Source organism: Rhinoderma darwinii, chromosome 10, assembly GCF_050947455.1.
Source record: "Rhinoderma darwinii isolate aRhiDar2 chromosome 10, aRhiDar2.hap1, whole genome shotgun sequence".
Taxonomy (NCBI): domain Eukaryota; kingdom Metazoa; phylum Chordata; class Amphibia; order Anura; family Rhinodermatidae; genus Rhinoderma; species Rhinoderma darwinii.
In genome coordinates this window covers 39,710,715-39,734,730 of record NC_134696.1, presented here as the reverse complement: position 1 = coordinate 39,734,730, position 24,016 = coordinate 39,710,715, and the positions used below count along the sequence as shown (strand labels likewise).

The window sequence follows — 24,016 nt, the reverse complement described above, 5'->3', positions numbered from 1 at the left end:
AGGGAAGGCCACAGAGGAGGATGTTGTAGTAATCTACTGTAAGTGGGATGTGATGAGGGCATGTACAGGCACATGATCTAAAGCAGAAACTGTGAAATAAACCTAATTAATATTACAAATTTTTGTCTTCAGTGCTAAAGAATTTTTTTAATAAAGAGGAAAAGCAGTTGTGCCTTTCCACTGAAGAAGAGAAAGAATGCATTGCACCACTATATCAGACTGTAGAGGAAACTCCACTGCCCATCTCCACTACGGTTACTGGGACAGTCCCCGGATGGATCACAGGCAGCCTGCTCCGTAATGGACCTGGCAGATTTGAGTTTGGAAATGACAAGTGAGATTAAATCAAGTCAATATCTATCTATCTATCTATCTATCTATCTATCTATCTATCTATCTATCTATCTATCTATCTATCTATCTATCTATCTATCTATCTATCTATCTATCTATCTATCTATCTATCTATCTATCTCTCTCTATCATCAATCTATATCTATATATTTATCTTTCTTTATATGTCTATCTGTCCGTCTGTCGATCTCAAATAAATTTCAGCAAATTAATGTATTAAAGTGAGTCTGTCATCAGATTTAAGGCTAACAAACGGCTAACATTGCTAGTTAGCGAAAGGGTAAAGGAAGAGGGACATGCGTGTCAGTGTGGAAGATCTTAGGGCTTGCATCCGGGTAAAAAAATACTTTTTATTCTGGCACGCGCCATATGCAAATTAGGTTTTCAAGTCTACCGAACCAAGAACTGTCCGACATCTCCAAACACTTCCCTTTCTTCCCGTCTGCAGTTGATTGACGGCTCTGCTTGTATAACGATGAAGACAAGCAAAGCCGTCAATCAACTACAGAGGGGAGTGGTTGGAGCTCAGCAAACCAAATTTGCAAATGGCAGAATAATTTTTTTAAAATTTTTTTTATTTATCAAATGCAGCGATACATACAAATGACATAAAACTAGTTTTATTCCGATACACCCCACCCCCACCCACCACCCGGTCTGGGATATTACCTAAATATATAAGAAGGTAGGAACAACTTCTGTATAAAGGTTTAATTGACTGTGTGTTCTCTCTAATACCCCAATGTGTTATATGTTTTTTATTAATTAAACCCTGGTGATACATCTCTTCCGTTACAATTAAGGAGTTCAATTGTCGATTCCATTCGGTGATTGAGGGGGTTTTGTCCGATATCCAATGTCTAACGATCAGCAATTTAGCGGTAAAAAGTGTTTTAACCCCTTAAGGACTGAACCATTTTTGCCTTAAAGAGGCTCTGTCACCAGATTTTGCAACCCCTATCTGCTATTGCAGCAGATAGGCGCTGCAATGTAGATTACAGTAACGTTTTTATTTTTAAAAAACGAGCATTTTTGGCCAAGTTATGGCCATTTTTGTATTTATGCAAATGAGGCTTGCAAAAGTACAACTGGGCGTGTTGAAAAGTAAAAGTACAAGTGGGCGTGTATTATGTGCGTACATCGGGGCGTGTTTACTACTTTTACTAGCTGGGCGTTCTGATGAGAAGTATCATCCACTTCTCTTCAGAACGCCCAGCTTCTGGCAGTGCAGACACACAGCGTGTTCTCGAGAGATCACGCTGTGTCGTCACTCACAGGTCCTGCATCGTGTCAGACGAGCCGGCACCAGAGGCTACAGATGATTCTGCAGCAGCATCGGCGTTTGCAGGTAAATCGATGTAGCTACTTACCTGCAAACGCTGATGCTGCTGCAGAATCAACTGTAGCCTCTGGTGCCGATGTGGCCGACACGATGCAGGACCTGGGGCAGGAAGTGAGTGACGTCACAGCGTGATCTCTCGAGAACACGGCTGTGTCTGCACTGCCAGAAGCTGGGCGTTCTGAAGAGAAGTGGATGATACTTCTCATCAGAACGCCCAGCTAGTAAAAGTAGTAAACACGCCCCGATGTAACACACATAATACACGCCCAGTTGTACTTTTACTTTTCAACACGCCCAGTTGTACTTTTGCAAGCCTCATTTGCATAAATACGAAAATGGTCATAACTTGGCCAAAAATGCTCGTTTTTAAAAAATAAAAACGTTACTGTAATCTACATTGCAGCGCCGATCTGCTGCAATAGCAGATAGGGGCTGCAAAATCTGGTGACAGAGCCTTTTTAAGGACCAAGCCAGATTTTTAAATTCTGGGATGTGTGAACATTTTTCAAAATAACTCCGTAATGCCTTTGTGTATCCAAGTGATTCTGACATTGTTTTTTCGTGACATATTGTGCTATATTTATGTGGTAAAAGTAGGCCGATACGATTTGTATTTTTTTTATTAAAATGCAAAAATCTAGAAATTTTAGAAAAAAATCATTTATTTAGTATTTTAAAGTCTAGTTGACTTATTTATGCACATGCTGTACTAATGTGCTATAAAACGTATATTTCCTTATGTCTACTTTATTTTAACAGCAATGTATTTAAAATATTTTAAATTTTTATATGTATTACAAAGCTTAAAAATTTAAAGGTAATTTTCTAAATTTTGAAGTAGACTTTGTTTTCATGCACCATGCAAGGTTTGCAGAGGCTCAGAGGTGCCAGAACACAAGGAACTCCCCAAAACGACACCATTTTAAAAAATACACTCCCCAAAGTGTTAAATGGGGGGTGTATTGTGTTTTTTGAGTTCATCGTTTTTGTGCAAGAATTAATGAAAAGTAGGTGTAAAAAATAAAAAAATTGTTTATTTCCACAAATGCGTCATTTATAGGACAGATTTTTCGTACATAGTACATGAAATTTAGGAAACACCCGAACATTTATTGCCCAGTTTCTCCAACTTAGGCCGTAATCTGCTGCATGTCCACACAGTGTGGCCCCAAAGCAAAGGAGCACCCTTTGGCTTTTCAGGACATCATTTTATCATGAATGACTTATAGGCCCCACTCCATGGCCGCAAAGGATTTGAGCTGGCAGAACGATGTGACACCCCCAGAAGTGACCCCATTTTGAAAACTACATCCCCTAAGGTATTCATTTAAGGGTCTAGTGAGGTGTTTGGGCCCACAGGTTGTTGCTGAAATTAACCCAAAACCGCTGTAAAAAAAATAATTTTCATTTCTTTTCACAAATGCGTCATTTATAGGACATATTTTTCGTACATAGTACATGAAACTGTGGAAACGCACCCCAACATTTATTGCCCAGTTTCTCCTGTGTTCAAGCCGATTTCACCAAACAGTAACAGGGATTTGATATAACAGCGTTATATGGCAGGACATGCGGTACAAGGCATTTTATGGCCTAATTTTTACTCTCATTATTTTGAGGATCCGCTTTGTGTTTGAACGGTATTCCTCTAGGGGTGTAATGAGAATTTTTCGTTTTGTTTAGGGCTTTTACTAGATTGCCAATTGAAACGTTGGAAATATGGTAATAAGTAAAAATGGGAACTGAATTATTAAATAAAGTAATTTTCTACTTCACCATTGGTAATAAAAAGAATAATAAAAAAAAGTTAGGGGGTATTTGAAAAAATTACAGAAGGGAGGGCAGGTTAGTTGAAGTCAACTGAGGTGTGGTAAATTTCAAAACAGTTTTGTATGCAAAGACCGGGCTTTGAGGGGCAGGTCTCACAATGGTGTGTAGTGTCCCTTCTAATTCCATTCTTGGAGCATACCCGACAACTTTTTTGTGGCCTCCTCCTTGTCTCTGTCGGGGGAACTACTCCAGGGAAATGCTGCCCTGGAATTATTCTGCCTTCGCTTCCTGAGGCCCTGTTCCCCACTCCTTCCTGTTCCCCAAATATAAAGGCCTTTATTATTTTTTCCTGAAATTGTAGGAATTTCCCAGTTTCCTACACTTTTGTAGCTGACAAAAGAATTATAAAGGGCTATTTGAGTCAGGTGCAGTGACAGTTTTTTTATACCATGCCCGAGTCTTGCAAAGGTCACTGTATGACTGCAGCACCTTGTCTGACAAATCCACTACTCCCATAAACTTATTATAGTCCTGGATACACACAGGTTTGGGGACCGGCTCTATGTTTCCACGGACTGGGACGGGGCTGGATCTGTCAGAATATATAGTGGTCAGTACAAGGACTTCACGCTTGTCCTTGTACTTGACAAGCATCATGTTATCAGTGCACACCGCCCTACTTTCCCCCGCTTGCATCCTTTGCCCTATGAAACTTTTAGGCAAATCTCTTTGGTTTCGCCTGATAGTGCCACAGGCAACAGTACCTCTGGAAAACAGGCATTTCAGTAGCGGGACGATTGTATATAAATTGTTTAGATACAATTTGTACCCTTGATCTAGCAGGGGGTGAATCAGATCCCATACAATTTTACCAGTTATTTTCAGGCAGGGGGGCAGTCTGGGGGCACTAATCTGGAGTCCTTCCCTTCGTAGACTCTGAATTTATGTGTGTAGCCAGATGTGCTCTCACATAATTTGTACAGCTTAACGCCATACCTGGCCAGTTTGTTGGGTAGGTATTGACGAATATGTAATCTGCCCTTGAAATGTACTAGGGATTCATCTATGGCTATATGTTTGTCGGGGGTGTATATCTGGGAAAATGTAAGATTATAGTGGTCTATAATGGGCCGAATTTTAAATAAGCAATCATATGCAGGGTCATTAGGGAGTAGGCAATGTTCATTGTTGTTATAATGCAGAAATTTTAGTAACACTTCAAATCAAGCCCTGGGCATGACGTTGCGGTACAGTGGAGTGTGGTATAAAAGGTCATTACTCCAATATGACCTTATTGAGGGCTTTTTTATTATTCCCATATTTAGGACTAGACCCCAAAAATGTTTCATCTCCACTGAGTTGGTAGGAGTCCACTAACGGGGTCTTGCGTAATATGAGTTGGGGTTGGCAGCTAAACACTGCTGGGCATAGGTATTGGTTTGCTCCACTATCATCTCTATTAATTCTTCTGTGAAAAGAAATCTACTTCCTTGAACCCTGCAGTGTTCACACAAGTTCCCGCAGTGGCTGTAAAGTCTGGCACTTGGGGTATAAAATTACTAGCAGAGGTTCAGTCAGAGTCACTTGGGGAAACTGATTGGCCGCTGACCCTAGTGCGTCTACGGAGTACTTCATCACTTGAATCAGATGAAAATGAAGAGGATGACAGCAGAAAATGCACTTCTTCTCCACTGTCAGAGTCTGACTCTGAATTTAGGATATCAAATGCCTCCTCGGCGCTTTACATCCATTCAGACATTTTTCTAATTTAACTGTAAGGCTAAATTTCTAACGTAAATAAAAAAAATTATGAACTTGAATTAATGTACATATATACTAAACTTATCAACTTCTGCCTGACACTTTGGATAATGCTGATGAACTTGACAAAGCACAGAACAATTGTGTCTCTCTGACACAACGATTGTGGCTATTTGGACTTGAACTTGTCAGGTTCTGCCTTTCATGTTTGTATATTGTTGTTGAACTTGACAAAGTACAGGACAATGAGGTAAATGAACGTGAACTTGAATAGCTCTTGTCGACCGAACTTGAACATGACACACTACTTGTATATTTGAACTTGACCTTGTTATGGGAATGCGATGGGGTTAATTTTCGTTTTTTTGTAACTTTTCTTTCTCTTTCTATCACTGCCTAATCTCTAATAACCAGTTCCGACCTCTACTCTCTCACAAATGAGAGGATCGGAGCTGGGGAGACACCCTCCTCTGACAGTGCTCATTGTGATTGGTCCGCCGTAGAAACAGACCAATTACAACGATCGCCGACCGGGTCAACAGCTGATTTGTCCCTGGCCGGCAAGAGACACTTGTTGTCAGGGGCTGTCCTTAAACTGCATCTGCACAACTTCATGCATTAACTGAATCACAAGCATGTACGGCAAAATGCGGCAAGGCACAGCATTCCCCGCCGTGCATGTACGTGATTCTGGGGCAAGGGGTTAAAGAAGTTCTGTCACCAAATTATAAGTGCCCTATCTCCTACATAATGTGATCGGCACTGTAATGTAGATAACAACCTTGGTTTTTATTTTGAAAAACAATCAATTTTGAGCAGGTTATGCACAATTTTAGATTTATGCTAATTACTTTCTTAATAGACAACTGGGTGTGTTTTTACTTTTTTACCAACTGGGCGTTGTAAAGAGAAGTGTATGACGCTGACCAATCAGCGTCATACACTTCTCTCCATTCATTTTTAGCAGTACTCGCAACACCGTGATCTCGCGAGATCACGCTGTACTCTCACATACTCCCAAATTAACTTTACCGAAGTGTCTTGAGAGTGAATAGACATTGCCTCCAGCCAGGACGCGATGTCTATTCACACTATCGACACTTCGGTAAAGCTTCTGTGGGACTTACTCACACAGCACAGCGTGATCTCACGAGATCATGCTGTGCTGTCATTCACAGAAACTTTACCGACGTGTCGGGAGTGTGAATAGATATCGCGTCCTGGCTGGAGGCAATGTCTATTCACTCTCAAGACACTTTGGTAAAGTTAATGTGGGAGTATGTGACAGTACAGCATGATCTCGCGAGATCACGCTGTGTTGCAAGTACTGCTAAAAATGAATGGAGAGAAGTGTATGACGCTGATTGGTCAGCGCCATACACTTCTCTTTACAATGCCCATTTGGTAAAAAAAAGTAAAAACACGCCCAGTTGTCTATTAAGAAAGTAATTAGCATAAATCTGAAATTGTGCATAACTTGCTCAAAATTGATCGATCACATTATTTAGAAGATAGGGTACTTATAATGTGGTGACACAGCCTCTTTAAGCAACCCCGTTTTTTTTCCCTCCCATAAGGGTACTCCTACATCATCTTCCAGTAAAACTAATTTGGGTGTAAATTGAATTTCAGGATGGAATTGACCCGACACATTCTCAAAGATTTTTTCCCAATATTCCAAGGTTTCTGGGAAATTCCACATTAAATGCAATAAATCTGCACCGTCCGACATACATTTGGGACATCTGTCTTTTCTCTCTTACTAATAACTTATAAACTCTCTGAACAGGAGATATTAGGAACAGCTCCCTATCCACTGATTTATCAATCGCCTGTTTGAGTTGGAAGTATGCAATTATTTTTTAACCTGATGCAAGTCCTAAGATCTTTAACATTGTTATGTCCCTCTTCCTTTACCCTATTGCTAATTAGTGGTGTATCGAATTTGACAAAAGCATCTTTATTGCATAAAAACTGTGCGTTTTGAGTCTTGCATAGTATGACCAACATGACAGTATGTGATAATACAATTTAGCAATGTTCATCTGTCACTGTGGATTCTGCAATTCCTTCTGTCTGTAGCTGCCTTAGGTCACAGTGACTCTGAACATGCATGGATAGACAATATTTTTCTTATTGCTATAGGCTTTTGTGTAGACAGGCTGGTGACCCCACTGGTGATCCCACTGATATAAACAAATCAAGCAGGGTAAGAAAGAGAGGAAAAGACAAATACTGCATATAAAAAGACTCTTCAAAGCAACTCATTACTGAATTGCAGTTTTTTCTGAGTTTAGATTAGTTTATGTTAAGTATTATAATTGGAACTTTACAGATCAGTTTCACAACATTCGTAACCAGGTCTCTAAGTAAAAAAGAAAAACTAATGGAAAAAGTTGGTAAGTTCAACAAGTATAACAATTACTGTATAACCTTTTACTAACCTTTACCTGCAAAATATTAGTTAGAATATGATTGGTTGTTATTGAACAATGATGTTTGTATTCATTCTCTATATCTGAATGGCATTGTATGTGGTTTAGGAAGAACATAAGAACAGTATTTGAGTTAACGTGTCTTTTTTTGTCAGTTTTAACCACTGGTTCGATGGGATGGCCCTTATGCACAAATTCACAATTGAGAATGGAAATGTAACTTACATGAGCAAGTTTCTTCAAAGTGACTCCTACAAGTCAAACGAAAGTGAAAACAGGATTGTGGTATCTGAATTTGGCACGGTGGCTATGCCAGACCCCTGTAAGAGCATGTTTCAGCGATTTGTATCTATGTTTGAAATGCCAAGTAAGTAACTTAAATAGTAGCCTCCCAGATGCAATTTGTCATACTTTAAAACTAAGCAGTCAAAGTAATGTTTTGAATCATGAAGTTTTGTGTTAAGTCAGCAAACCTAGTTAAAGGGCTGTCTCATAAAAGACAACCCCTGTTCATATGCCCCATTAGGGCATATGGACATCGTATAGGGGTCCCACCCCTCTATGAGTCAGAACAGAGAGCCTCTGCAAGAGTGGCTCCATCTCGGGCAGACCAAGCCTGTCCATGCATCACATGGTCAGCCATTCATTTGAATGGCCATCCGATCACGCTACATTTCTCTTGCAGCGGCCAGAAAGGTATAGTCAGATGCTGCTTCCACCAGCGATAACAGCTGATCCCCAGAGGTTAAACAAGTCTGACCCGTAATGATCAGCCACCTACATATAAGATTCAGCGGACAGCAGGTTTAGGTGATCCCTTAATTGTTCTTTGCATACTATCAGATCAGCTAAGCTGAGCCGACAGCTGTGTTGCACAATAAAATATACTGCGAAACATTTAAAAGCTATTTTGTGGGGTGGAATTGAAAAAAAACCCCACAATTTTGCCATTGTTTCTTGGGTTTTGTTTATACAGCGTTCACTATGCGGTAAATAACTTTATTCAGCGGGTCAGTACGATTACGGCATTACCAAATTTACGTAGTTTTTTTTTATCTTTTATTACTTTTACATAGTTATATAGGTTTAAAAAAGACACAGATCCATCATGTTAAATTTTTTTCAATTACATGTCTCATTGCTGTATTAGTTATAACCCTCAATTCCATTCGTCATTAGATAAGCATCTAGCCCCTTTTTTACATACTGACATACATAGTATCTGCCTCTTAGTTAGACTACTCTAACTCAAAGAACCCTTTCCTATACTGATGTCTGAAATGCCTTTCATCCATACGCAATGAATGTACACTGTCTTTTTCCTTATAAAGTCCTTGGAAAGAATATATCATGTGGCATTTCTATGTATTGACCACACATAAATTTAGACATATAAATTAGATCACTTTTAAGACATCTTTTCTCCAAGCTAAACGAGCCTGATTTTTCTAGCCTCTCATTAGAAGAGACACCTCCTATCCCATTTAATAATTTAGTGGCCCGCCTTTGAACCCTCTCCAGCTCCCCTATATTGTTTTTAGAATGTGAAGTCCAAAACGGAATCCCATATTCAAGATGTGGCCTTAAAAGGGATTTACAAGTTTTTATCCCTCTTTTTATACTCGGTAAAAATCTTATTTGCTTTTGCAGCTTCTGCTTGACATTGAGTTCTGCTGCTTAACTTACTGGTAGCCAGAATACCCAAGTCCCTCACTTGTTCTGTCTTCACCAGTTTTATTTCATTTTATGTATATGCATTAATACTATTACTACGGCCTAGGTGCATTACTTTACATTTATTAACATTATAATTCACCTGCCTTGTTTTTGCCCATGCTGCCAGAGTTTTAGGTATGCTACAAAATTTTGTATCATCAGCAAAAACTGACAATTTACTATTAATCCGACTCAAAGGGTCATTAATAAAAACCAATTAAAACAATTGGGCCTGACACAGATCCTTGTGGTACCCCATTGCTGACTTTAGCATGTGCCTTTTAACAAGGACTCTGTTTTTTGTCCCTTAACTATTCTTTACCCACTTGCATACATGGTCCCCCAGTCCCTGTGTTTATACTTTCACAACAAGTCTGTTGTGTGGTACATTGTCAAATGCTTTTGCAAAATCCAGATATACCACATCCGTCGCATGACCAACATCCAGATTTGCACTTACCTTCTAGTTAATTAGGCATGACCTGTTTTTCATGAATCCATGCTGGTTATCAGTTATTAGACTATCCTCCGCTATATACTTTTGCAGTTCATCTCTTAGAATACCCTCAAATATTTTACATACCACAGATGTCAATCTTACATACCCTTCTTAAATATTGGTGCATCTTCACCCGTCCTCCAATCCTGTGGCACTGATTCTGTTACAAGAGAGTCTAAGAAGATGAGATACAATGGTCTGTCCAATACTGAGCTCAATTCCCTTAATACCCATGGATGAATGCCGTCTGGACCAGGGGCTTTATCAATATTTAATTTGCTCAAGCGCAGCTATACTTCTTCCTGTGTTAAGCAGGTAATATTGGGTGAGGAATCGTTATTACTGTCCCCCTGAATGTCTGGCCCCGGCAGCTCATCAGTGAACACAGAGGAAAAATATGTGTTTAATATCTCAGCCCTCCCTTTGTCCTCTACAATTATATTCCTTTGGCCATCTTTTAGAGGGCGAAAATGGTCAGATTTTCTCTTTTTGGCATGTATATATTAATACATTTTTCTGGGATTTAGCAAATCATTTTTCTTTGGTTAATTTTACTAATTTGATTTCATTTTTACTTTTTTTTATTGAGATCTTTGTAAACCTGGAATGCTTTTTCTGAACCCAGTCTTCTATGTTTTAAATGCTTTTAGTTTTCGTCTTACTATATTCAGTACTTCCCATGACGGCCCTTTAAGGTTTCCTTATATTCCTAGACATTTTGTTATCAGAGGGTATAAACTTACAATAAGATTTATGTAATATAGTAAACTCAAAAATGTATGTGATAAAGTCAACTCAAAAAAAACAATATTTTTATGGAAACTTTTTAATGTATAATGTATTCATTATTTATTTGCTGTTTTCAGAACCAACTGACAATGGGAATGTCAACTTTGTGAAATACAAGAAGGATTATTATGTCAGTACAGAGACAAACATGATCAACAAGGTGGATCCAGCAACATTAGAGACAGAAGAAAAGGTGGATTGTCTTGTTTCTACCATATTTGTGTAATGACGGGGTAGGGAGACAGACAGGTGAGCCCTAATCTACCCGCCACTCAGTCCCTGCCTACTTGCAACGACCCGTCCTAGGCGACGGGGTACAACTGGGCGACGGTCCCTACACTCAGTAAGTGCACGACAGACAAACAGACAAGGGTACACAGAAGCTAGGGAAACGGGGCAGCTGCCCACGGAGACACCGTGAGCAACGAGAGTAGTGAACGAGCCGAGTCAAACCAGGAGTGCACGAGGTACAAAACGCTGAGCAGGCGAGTGGTCAGTAAGCCATGGTCAATAACAAGCAGAGGATCAGTAGTTCAAGCAGCAGCAGCAGAGCCAGGAAACAAGCAGAGCAGAATCACAGGCAAAGGAGGAACAGGAAAGGCAGGTATAAATAGACAGTGGGCGGGAGCTAGCTCCATCTGGTCAGGCTGTGATAGGCTCTCCCACTCCTAAGCCTGCCATCCTGAGTGGTGGAAGATGGAGTCAGTCTCACAGACATAGGAGCAGGTGCAGACTGATTACCCACGGGCGTCGACACATAAGCTGTGTCTGGCAGATCCTTTACAGTTTGAAGTCGCATGTTTAAGATCAGTCACCAGTTCCATCTTGTTACCTTTCCTGATTTCATTATTCTCATCATTATTGTTGGCCCAATCTCTAAAGATTTAGTTGTTTCCGACTCCACAGTCGACTATGTTTATACAGTATTTGAGGGAACTGCATATTCTGTTATACATTTATGTTATCTGAACTTCCCTTTTTATGAACGTGAATTGTGGTTGTGAAGCAGAAAGTTCCAGTTGTTGCCTTGGGAGGTTGTCAGCACAATAAGGGTATAGAGCAGCCTTTATTCTGTTCATGGCCTCATGTTTGCACATTTATACACAGTCTCCATGATGCTGAGTCATGGGCACTCCATGTACTGCCATATGGTGCCTCTATATGGCATTATATTACAGAGATATTCTCCAAAAGTATCAATGCGTCTAGGGGAGAATACATTTGTAATACAATGTTTGATGGAGAATGGTAAAAAAAATAATTCTGCTGGATTCATACTAAAATGAAGTCGTACACATACGGAGGTATGGTAGAGCCCCACAAACTGCTATTGGTGCCGTAATATGGTAGTGTGCATAAAGCCTTTGTCGAACCACACAGGTGAACTTTAACGGTGTCATATAACACGATGTTCTTTTAAAAACTTTTCATACAGATATAAGGCTTTTTGTAGCACATACACTAAGTAAAGTGTCTAAAGCTCAATAGTAATCTTAAAGGAGCCTACCTTGTTGTCAAATTTGCTTTCAAGTTTTCTGAAGATGATTAAACCCTTCATGAACAGGATGACATTTCCTTGTAGGTTGACTGGAGTAAATATGTTGCTGTGAATGGGGCAACAGCTCATCCTCATTATGACCCTGATGGGACTGCATATAACATGGGCAATTCCTATGGGAAATGTGGTAAGTGTGTCAATAGGCTGAATTTTCAAATGGTCACATTTCGATTATAATAGGAAAAATAACTACAAATTTAGTAAATTCCATTAATTAATCATTTCCTGAAAAACAATAAATAAGAATGATTTATTTTTTTTACCATAAAAATACTTTTTTTTATTGGACAATATTATATGTGATTGAGTCACTTGCCAATTAACCGATATTTTCAATAATATTGCACTGCGACCAGGCTTTGTTCACACCATGCACCATAGTTTCCTTTTTTTCCACTGTACTAAAAAACATATTCGACTACCCTATTCAACACAGGGAGATCCCACATAAAAAACAAATTCCGCATTGTTTATACTGCGAGTCAATGGGCTATATGTTCAGTGTATACATTTGAAGATTGTTCCTGTGTATACGTCAAACGTAAACAAAGGATAAGGTGTGAACATAGCTTTGACCCTTTGCAGATCACTAATAGACATTACATTTATGCCCTCCCCTTATAATACTGTCAATACATTTATAAACATCCTGCAAGTTTTACGATTTAATGGCTAATCTTGCAGCCGTAGGGGAGGCGCCAAAATGCCAATGACAAGGTCAGAAAACAGTTTTTTAGCTCCTGCCTACTTTATTGTGTAAAAATAAAGTTATATAGTTCAATTTTCCCTTATGATCTAAGTTATTATAGACTTATCTTTAAAAATAACGCCCAAAAAAACAAACCACCCACTACGTGTGAACAGACCCTAAGGAGGAGAAATGCAGCTGTATGCTGCAAAGTTTGTAATTTAATCCTTTCACTGTCAGGAAAATGTAAGTCCATGTATTTAAGATTTTTTTTATATTCGCTTTCCCACATTCATAGCTATAATAGCCATAACTTTTTTTATTTTCGAGTCAACATAGCTAAACAAGGTCCTGTTGTTTGGGAGATGAGCTATAGTTTTTCTAGTCACCATTTTTCAATTTGCATAAGTAAGCGTTTAATTTATATTAACTTTTATTATGGGTTGAATGCAGAAAAAAAGCAATTGTGCAATTTTTCCTTACAACATTTACCGATCACGATAAATATTGTGCTCAAGTATATTGTACAGGTTGTTACGGTTACGGGTATACCAAATATGTCTATGTTAGTTACTTTTTGCAGTCATTTATTTAACCCATTGACGACCGCCCACCACAGTAGAAGAACTGATGTGAACTCTCATCCTCTAAACAGGAGCTGTAACTTACAGCCTCTGAACTTAGAGCAGCCTGCTGAACGCAGTTGGGATCTGAATATATTCTGATCTAAGCTGCTTAACCCTTTGATCGCAGTGGTCAGTGTCCACGGCATGATCAAAGGGGACTCCCCTGTTCGATCGTGTCACCGGCAACCCTGTGACACAATCAAAGACCGGGGAATACCTCTGCAGTCAGCCCTGGGGACCTACAAATTAGCAATTTTAGATTTATACTACTTAGTTTCTTAATAGACAACTGGGCGTGTTTTTTAACTTTTTACCAAGTGGGCGTTGTAAAAAGAAGTGCATGACGCTGACCAATCAGTGACCAATCAGTGTCATACACTTCTCTCCATTCAAGTTTAGCTGTGCTGTCACATACTCCCACAGTAACATTACTAAAGTGCCTTAAGAGTGAATAGTCATCGCCTCCAGCCAGGATGCGATGTCTATTCACACTCCCGACACTTCGGTGACGTTTCTGTGGGATTTACTCACAGCACAGAGTGATCTTGCGAGATCACGCTGTGGAGTGAAAGAAGCTAGGCTGGAACGATGAGAAGTGTATGACGCTGAATGGTCAGCGTCATACCCTTCTCCTTGCAACGCCCAGTTGTCTATTAAAAAACTAATTAGCATAAATCAAAAATTGTTCATAACTTGCTCAAAAATTATCGTTTTTCAAAATAAAAACCACTGTTGTTATCTACATTAAAGCGCCAATCAGATTATGTACGAGATAGGTCACTTATAATCTGGTGACAGAGCCTCTTTAAATACCCTTATCATTCAGAGGCACAGCTAGGCTTTCATTCCCACTGGACAAAGATTTAGTTTGGCAACCTTAAAAAGTCTATGAGGGTGACTTTTTTATATGCAACACTGACTTAGGGTATGTTCACACGGCCTATTTTCAGCTATTTTTCGGGCCGTAAACACCCCGAAAAATGGCTTAAAATGTGGGGGCTGAACGCCTACAAAAATCTGCCCAAAAACGGCGTTCCATTCCCACTGGGCGTTCTTTACGCGGCCGTTTTTAAAAAGGCGCGTAAAAAAATGCCCCGTAAAAAAGAAGTGCATGTCACTTCTTGAGCCGTTTTTGGAGCCTTTTTTCATTGACTCAACAGAAAAACAGCTCCAAGAACGCTGCAAAAAACGCTATTTTACTTTGTTTAAAAAAAACGGCTGAAAATCAGAGTCTGTTTTCCCGTGAAAAGAGCTTCGTATTGTCAGCCGTTTTTTGATAAGCGTGTTAACATAGCCTTAGTCCTGTTTCTAAACACCATGGCCAAGACAGAGTAACAGGAATCATTATTACATCATTTATGCGTGTAGGACAGGTGCTTCCATTATCAATGAAGGAAAGGGTTCTTTACTGTAAGACAAAAAAATTCCCTGTGAGGTCACCCAAGTGGTATTGTTTTTCCTTTTTCTGGATCAAACAGTCCGGTCTTAGAAAGGTTGCCTTTGATAGAAATGAATCATTTTTTATCTTAATTAACTATATACTGTACCTGGGGAAAGACTATATTTGGGCATTCAAGAAAATAGATTATTTGATTTCTGTCAGTGGGATGAGGGGCTACTAAACTAGAAAAAACTTTTGAATGTAATAAAATAACCCAATTATCAGTTTTGATTAGTTAATTGTTATTAAAATGCCAGTAGTTTGTTGGCACACAGCATTCCTGGCACCCAGCATTTGAGACCCATGGCCTGACAGACCCCCACCGCTATGCCCTACTACCATGAGTTGGTGAAGAGTTGTCTATTACTGTTGGAAATAAGATCACTTTGCAGAAAGACTATATTCCTCATTCTATTATCCATTTACAATTTGCAGTCACGTACAACATTATTAAGGTGCCTGCCCAAAAATCTGAAGATGACGACACACTGCACGGTGCACAGGTTATTTGTTCCATACCAGCAAGTGACAATTGGAATCCCTCTTATTACCATAGTTTTGGTGAGTGCTTTACTAATACAACTGTACTGTATAGTACATTAAAGATTTAATGACTGTGGTAGATCATGCGCCAAAATTCTGCTCTCTACTACCTGTGCTACCTGTCCTGGAGGTATTATCTTAATGACATACATATTGTCATGGTGGGTGTGTGGATCCACTGGGCCATTCCGCCGTAGCAGGATAGCAGCTGGCCAACAGGATACCAAGTCAATGTCTATAGTTCGAATAAGGGTACCTGTGGTAATTCAGACAGCAGCAATGGTTAGGCTCGGATGGGAGATTGGCAGCAGGCAGACACCAGGCGTGGTGTAACACAGCAGTCGTAGTATACGGCACAACACGATTTCCAACAGGAACAAGGTAGCACGGGATACAGGTAGCAGGTACAGCAACATTGGCAACTGGAAAACACTAAGAGACCATTTGCAAAGACTAACACGGGTAAACACAACAATGCTCAGGCAATGAAGGAAGGGGCAGGGCCCTTCTTATAGTCCAGGGTGATCATGAGCTAATTTGACATACTATTCAGGTAAAGGCCGGGCACGAGCGTGCACGCGCACCCTACGGGACACAGCAGAGTGAAGCGGCCAGCGTTCACTGATCCATGGCTGCGGTCGTCGGGGGATGAGTAATCCTGACGGTCCGCGTCCATGGGTGTCACACCGATGTAGCCATCTTTACCTTGACTTTTAACGCATTAAATACACAGTGGCAGGATTCCTTATCTTGACTTTTTCAATGGCTTTTGTTGTGTGATATCACGCTGCAGCAAGTTATCAGAGTCAAGTTACGTACATTGTAATCAAGAAAAAAACAATAAGAAACAGTTTATTAGAGTTGTGTGGAGTGGTAATGTACATCATCCACCACTGCTCACTATGAGGGTCCCTCATTTTAGCGATTGGTATAACCCCACCAATCTACTATTTAAAATGTATGAATGCCCCATTAAGTAATATATACTAATAGTATCATATAATGTAAGTCAATAATAACAACATGCAAGCACAAAAATACATACTGATTAAGAAGAGCTTGCCACGTTGAAATTGAATATCCAGACTGTAAAACAAGTGGCTACTAGACAAACTGAAGGGACAACTCTAGGAAAATACACTAAGGATGTACAGTGTACAAAATTACATATTTTGTTGTTTTCTCCCAGGCATGACAGAAAACTACATTGTTTTTATAGAACAACCAATGAAGATGAATCTGATGAAAATTATTACATGTAACATAACAGGGTCACCTATATCAAACTGCTTAAGTTGGGATCCCAGATATGACACTGTTTTCCATGTGGCAAACAAACATACAGGGGAGGTAAGTCTACATTAGTGGATAAATGTTGATCAATCTGTCGCAGTCTGATGCTGGATTCACAGGAGCACATTACGTCCGTAATGTACGCAAGGTATTACGCCCGCAAGTCCCGGACCGAACACATTGCAGGGAGCCGGGCTCCTAGCATCATAGTTATGTACGACGCTAGGAGTCCCTGCCTCTCCATGGAACTACTGTCCCGTACTGAAAACATGATTACAGTACGGGACAGTTGTCCGGCAGCGAGGCAGGGACTCCTAGCGTCGTACATAACTATGATGCTAGGAGCCCGGCTCCCTGCAGTGTGCTCGGTCCGGGACTTGCGGCCGAAATACGTTCTGTCCATTACGGACGTAATGTGCTCGTTTGAATCCAGCCTAAGGGTATGTTTACACGCTGTGTTTTCAAGCCTGAATGCCTTGAAATACGCCTTGAAAAACGCTATTGAAACGCCGACAAACACCTTCCCATTATAATCTATGGGAAAAAACATGTTTTCTTCAGAAGGCGCGTTTTTTTACGCCGCTGTTTTAAAAAACGGTGCGTAAAAAAAATGCAGCGGAAAAAGAAGGAGCATGTGACTTCTTGAGCTGATTTTGCAGCTGTTTTTCATAGGGTAAATTGAAAAACAGCTCAAAAAACGGCTCAAAAAAGCCACACAAAAACATATTTTGCTTCAAAAACGGCTGAAAATCAGAGGCTGTTTTCCCTTGAAAATAGCTCCGTAATTTTCAACCGTTTTTACTTGTGCGTGTGAACATACACTAAAGGTGGCCATACACATTGATGAATGTCTGCTGATCCGGCCGATTTCGGCTGGGACCAGCCGACCATCTAATGTGTATGGCGTTGTCCCGACTCTCCCCTGATGGCAAATGCCTGATCCTTTTATTTGTAAGGAGATAAGCCACTGCCAATGGTGCCTTGCAACAGCTTATTGCCTTCTCCCTATTGAGAACACATGCATGCTCAACCATGCACACTTTTTCCAATACAGTATGAAATAAGGGCGCTGTAACCCCCTGAAAGTATGAGGGGTCTGTAAGACAGTCGGTGCTATGTTCTAATCAGCACTTCCCCCTAGGCGAATCAACCTTTTTTGTAAAGTTGAGGTGGAATGGGCCAAGTGATTTCTCATAGCCGAAAGGGATGCTCTGATAAGACACAGCACATGTACCCTAACGGGAGGTCAATCAGTGGGTGCAATAGGACCCGCCAGCGGCTTAGTTTTATTAGGCTTCTAATAGGTACCCTGAAGTGAGCGGTCTGTCTCAACATTTACAACTTCATTTTTCTAATATATATATTATATATATTTTTTTTTATATGTATATTTGCCATATAATGTGCTGACATCATGTTACCCTTCTCTGTTCTAGCTGCACTCTGTAACATTCCACACTCAAGCAGTTGCCATGTTTCACCAAATCAATGCATATGAAGATCAAGACTGCATTGTACTTGACCTCTGTTGTCAGGATGATGGAGTAGTTGTCCAGCTATTTCGCTTGCAAAATCTACACAAATCTGGGAAAGCTTTGGACGAGGTAATGTATTACTGAGAACATCTATCATAACCAGAGTTTACATGATTAAATATGATCATATTCCAGTGTGACAAATATGTAATAACAAGCAATGGCGGATTATCATATGGGCGGTTCGGGCGGCACATAATCTTAAAAAACCATGCAGTGCTCTAGCACTGCTAACTGCCGCTGTGGACCGCGCTGGTCCAGCTTCCAACTGAACCTGCGTCCGCAGGACACAGATTCAATTGGGTTGAATGCTGGAGCTCCAGCATTCACTCTGCCGTGAGCGGCTCGGCGCAGGCAGGCGTGATATAGTGACGTCATCGCGCCTGACGGCACCGAGTCACTCACGGGACAGTGCAGAGGAGAAGAAGCATCCCCCACCCGTCGTGGGAACAGAGATAGGTAAGTAATTATGTTATTTTTTTATTAGGTACGTACATATGGTGGCATTATACTGTATAGGACAGCTAAGGGGATCATTATACTGTGTAGAGGAAGCTATGGAGGGGAATTATACTGTGTAGGACAGTTAAGGGGAACATTATACTGTGTAGAGGCAGCTATGGAGGGCATTATACTGTGTAGGACAGCTAAGGGGAACATTATACTGTGTAGAGGCAGCTATGGAGGGCATTATACTGTGTAGAGGCAGCTATGGAGGGCATTATACTGTGTAGAGGCAGCTATGGAGGGCATGATACTGTGTAGCAGCTATGGAGGGCATTATACTGTATAGGACAGCTAAGGGGAACATTATACTGTGTAGAGGCAGCTATGGAGGGCATGATACTGTGTAGCAGCTATGGAGGGCATTATACTGTATAGGACAGCTAAGGGGAACATTATACTGTGTAGAGGCAGCTATGGAGGGCATTATACTGTGTAGAGGCAGCTATGGAGGGCATGATACTGTGTAGCAGCTATGGAGGGCATTATACTGTATAGGACAGCTAAGGGGAACATTATACTGTGTAGAGGCAGCTATGGAGGGTATTATACTGTGTAGCAGCTATGGGGGCATTATACTGTATAGGACAGCTAAGGGGAACATTATACTGTATAGGACAGCTAAGGGGAACATTATACTGTATAGGACAGCTATGGGGGCATTATACTGTATAGGACAGCTAAGGGGAACATTATACTGTATAGGACAGCTATGGGGGCATTATACTGTATAGGACAGCTAAGGGAAACATTATACTGTGTAGAGGCAGCTATGGAGGGCATTACACTGTGTAGCAGCTATGGGGGCATTATACTGTATAGGACAGCTAAGGGGAACATTATACTGTGTAGAGGCAGCTATGGAGGGCATTATACCGTGTAGCAGCTATGGGGGGCATTATAGTGTGTAGCAGCTATGGGGGGCATTATACTGTATAGGACAGCTAAGGTGAACATTATACTGTGTAGAGGCAGTTATGGAGGGCATTATACTGAGTACAGGCAGCTATGGAGGGCATTATACTCTGTAGCAGCTATGGGGGCATTATACTGTATAGGACAGCTAAGGGGAACATTATACTGTATAGGACAGCTATGGGGGCATTATACTGTATAGGACAGCTATGGGGGCATTATACTGTATAGGACAGCTAATGGGAACATTATACTGTATAGGACAGCTATGGGGGCATTATACTTTGTAGAGGCAGCTATGGAGGGCATTATACTTTGTAGCAGCTATCGGGGCATTATACTGTTTAGGACAGCTATGGGGGCATTATACTGTATAGGACAGCTAAGGGGAACATTATACTGTATAGGACAGCTATGGGGGCATTATACTGTGTAGAGGCAGTTATGGAGAGCATTATACTGTGTAGCAGCTATGGGGGCATTATACTGTATAGGACAGCTAAGGGGAACATTATACCGTGTAGAGGCAGCTATGGAGGGCATTATACTATGTAGGTCAGCTAAGGGGAACATTATACTGTGTAGAGGCAGCAATGGAGGGCATTATACTGTATGGGGCAGCTATGGGTGGCAATATACTGTGGGGGCAGCTATGGGGGACATTATACTGTGTAGAGGCAGCTATGGGGGGCATTATACTGAGTACAGGCAGCTATGGAGGGCATTATACTCTGTAGCAGCTATGGGGGCATTATACTGTATAGGACAGCTAAGGGGAACATTATACTGTATAGGACAGCTATGGGGGCATTATACTGTATAGGACAGCTATGGGGGCATTATACTGTATAGGACAGCTAATGGGAACATTATACTGTATAGGACAGCTATGGGGGCATTATACTTTGTAGAGGCAGCTATGGAGGGCATTATACTTTGTAGCAGCTATCGGGGCATTATACTGTTTAGGACAGCTATGGGGGCATTATACTGTATAGGACAGCTAAGGGGAACATTATACTGTATAGGACAGCTATGGGGGCATTATACTGTGTAGAGGCAGCTATGGAGAGCATTATACTGTGTAGCAACTATGGGGGCATTATACTGTATAGGACAGCTAAGGGGAACATTATACTGTGTAGAGGCAGCTATGGAGGGCATTATACTATGTAGGTCAGCTAAGGGGAACATTATACTGTGTAGAGGCAGCTATGGAGGGCATTATACTGTATGGGGCAGCTATGGGTGGCAATATACTGTGGGGGCAGCTATGGGGGACATTATACTGAGCAACTACAAGAGCTGCAGGACCAAGGGGGGAGGCGCTGTGTAGCACTATATACAAGGGGAGTGGCGCTATGTGGCACTATATACAAGGGGGATTGCTGTATAGCACTATATAGAAGGGGGAGCGCTGTGTATCACTATATCTAAGGGAGATTGCTGTGTAGCACTATATGCAAGAGGGGGAGGGCTATGTGACGCTATTTACAGAGGGGGAGGGCTGTGTAGCGCTATCTACAGGGGTCTGTGTGTAGCGCTATCTACAGGGGCTGTGTGTGGCTCTATCTACAGCGGTCTGTGTGTAGCGCTATCTACAGGGGGTTGTGTGTGGTGCTTTCTACAGGGGCTGTGTGTATGTGGTGCTTAACTCTACAGTGTTTGACACAATTATATTCAGGGGCGCAGTCTATGGTGCTATAATATTTAGGGGCCCAGCGTTTGGTACTATTTTATTCAGGGGCGCAGTGTTTGGTGCTATTATATTTAGGGGCACAGTGTGTGGTACCATGATAATTTTATCTTTGATATAGGTGTGGAAATGTTGGAAAAGTGAGGAGCCAAAGACATCTGAGTGGCAAATTCTGCAAAAATGGGTCATGGCCGGGAAATGTCGTCCTGAAGTCTGGACCGTATGGAGTAGAAAAGAGGAAAAAAACTACGTCGTCACCTGTGAGTCACTAGATTTATAGACAATCTGTCATCTCTCCTGACATGTTTATTATAGGAAATCCTTGTATTTCACAAAAAGTCTTTGTGTAGTCCAGGACTGATAGACAAATAAGTGTTACTATTCCCCTTGTCAGGAGAATGTGTCCCTACACAGTGCAATACTGTCAGCGATGGTTGGAGACTGTCAGTATGTAGGGACACAGCCTTTTGACAAGGCAAGTAGTAACACCCATTTGTTAATGTCTGGACAAAAAGGAAGTGTTAACAAAAGTTACAGGGCGGCGGTGGAGAAGGGGGGCCCAACTTCTGGTAACAGCCCAGGGCCTATAGTCTACTTAATCCGCCAAAGATAACAAGGGACATCAAATTGTGAAAAAACCTCTCCACCAAAAAGATATAGGAGGATATTAGCAAATCAAAAATTATAACAGAGATGACAACATTAGTACAAAATATTACTCCACTACCTATCATAAAATGTAACTGCTTTGTAATTCTTCTAAATAAAGGGCATTAATAGGAACGCTTTATGTCAGGTAGTGGGGAATACTTCCCACAGCAATGTACAATTGAAGCAATAATGTTTGTCCCTTTATGTTATAATATGAAGAATCTTTTTTCTCTCTTGGTTTTACCAGATTTATCATGCAGTTCCAAAGTCTTTTCCACGCCGGTTTGTGCTTCCTCTGACTATAAACTCCGAAACTCCACATGACATAAACATCAACCCTCTCAGCTATACTACAGCCACAGTTGAGAAAAGAGCTGATGGGAAGGTACTATTGCTTTTACATACAGTAGTTTAATTTGTAATAGTAGTAGAACCTGGAAATGGAATAATGTTCTATGACCTACTGATAATAAAACATTGACTAGTGGGGAACCCTCGCTGGTCCTGAGGATGGGAAAGTCTTAACCCCATATGCTACTGGAGAGCCAAGGTGGTGAAACCATAGTTGTCATTGTTTTAGCCTTGGGGACAACAACAGAGGGAAAATTCTGCACAGCAGTTTTTGATAATTGTGGGGCTGGTCACATTGACACTGCACAATGAGCACAAACCAGGCGCAGATTTGGTAGTGTCAACAACCAATTCAAGTCGAATGGGTTTTATAAAATTTTGATTAGGCTTTGATGAAATCCTGCATGGACCATACCAGTTTATCAGATTCATTATGCCGTCCATTCTGGAATAGTTAACATTAGCTTCAGCAGATGTGATGACAGGCCGGAGATGTAGCGCAGTACTAGGCGAGAGATAAAGACGTAGTAGTGCATATGCCAAAGTCAGGGCAGGCTTACTTCTAGCAACATTGGTTTACCAGGAACACGGTCAGATCAGGGCAGGCAGCATGCGAACCACAGAAACATAACAGAAACACCTTTGCAGAATTCTATAATAAATGTAACCATTTGAAATTGGAGCATTCTGGCCCCTGGAAGACACGGCACCACATGTGGCACAACAGCAGTTTGCTAGCGGTGGAGAGAACGGGACATTGTCCTCGGGAAGCAGGCAAGAGGCATGTATGCTACAATAAGTGAGCTGTCCCTCTAAGAGAAGCATTCTAGCATTCTTTTGCATTAGTCTGATATTATTTTAAGTTAGACATTTGTCAGATTTACTATTCGTGTTGCGCTAGAATTCTGGCCTAAATTGCACCTTCTTTATAGGGAAAACCATTTGCCAAAAAGAGCAGATATTTGCGACTTGTCCAACAAGGGGTCGTGGCTTAGCAGAAAATGTGAGTGGATTGAGATGTGCCAAATTGTGCCAATATTGTGGTGCAAGAAGTGGTCTAAGAGGTGGTATAAAGTTAGATGGAAGTGTCCATTTTATTATCTAGCATTAGCCACTATGATAAATTTGGCGCATATAGTAAAATTCTTAGCTGTCTGAATGTAAGTAAATCTTCCCCAATATATGTGTTTTTTGTTTTTCTAGCTGTGGTGTACACCTGAAAACCTATATGATCACATTGGAGGCCTTGACTTTCCTGCCATCAACTATTCCAAATACAATACCAAGAAGTATCGCTATTTTTATGGGTGTGGGTTCAAGCATCTTGTAGGAAGCTGTCTTATTAAAGTGGATGTTGACACCAAGCAGTTTAAAGTAAGTACATTGAAAGTGATGTCTTGTTTTCTATTTTCTGACTATTTACATAGCCCAAATAGGTGTTATAGGGTCTACTACTGTTTACAAGGTTCAGGTCCCTGATAACAACCAACCGTAGAGAAAATATCTCCAACAATTTCGCAACCAATGAATTTCCATTTGTTGAAAATAG

At 40.9% G+C, this 24,016-nt stretch overlaps 1 protein-coding gene across 1 annotated transcript in view; it reads left to right on the top strand.

The window, feature by feature from the left end:
* LOC142661390 (carotenoid-cleaving dioxygenase, mitochondrial-like) overlaps positions 1 to 24,016 on the top strand; it is a 43,298-nt gene that overhangs the window by 14,673 nt on the left and 4,609 nt on the right. The window contains exons 2-10 of the mRNA XM_075838772.1: positions 133 to 334; positions 7,818 to 8,029; positions 10,744 to 10,859; positions 12,249 to 12,351; positions 15,415 to 15,540; positions 16,712 to 16,872; positions 18,252 to 18,419; positions 22,364 to 22,501; positions 23,671 to 23,841. Coding sequence (XP_075694887.1) covers positions 133 to 334; positions 7,818 to 8,029; positions 10,744 to 10,859; positions 12,249 to 12,351; positions 15,415 to 15,540; positions 16,712 to 16,872; positions 18,252 to 18,419; positions 22,364 to 22,501; positions 23,671 to 23,841 — 1,397 coding nt within the window. The remainder of the gene's footprint in view (positions 1 to 132; positions 335 to 7,817; positions 8,030 to 10,743; positions 10,860 to 12,248; positions 12,352 to 15,414; positions 15,541 to 16,711; positions 16,873 to 18,251; positions 18,420 to 22,363; positions 22,502 to 23,670; positions 23,842 to 24,016) is intronic.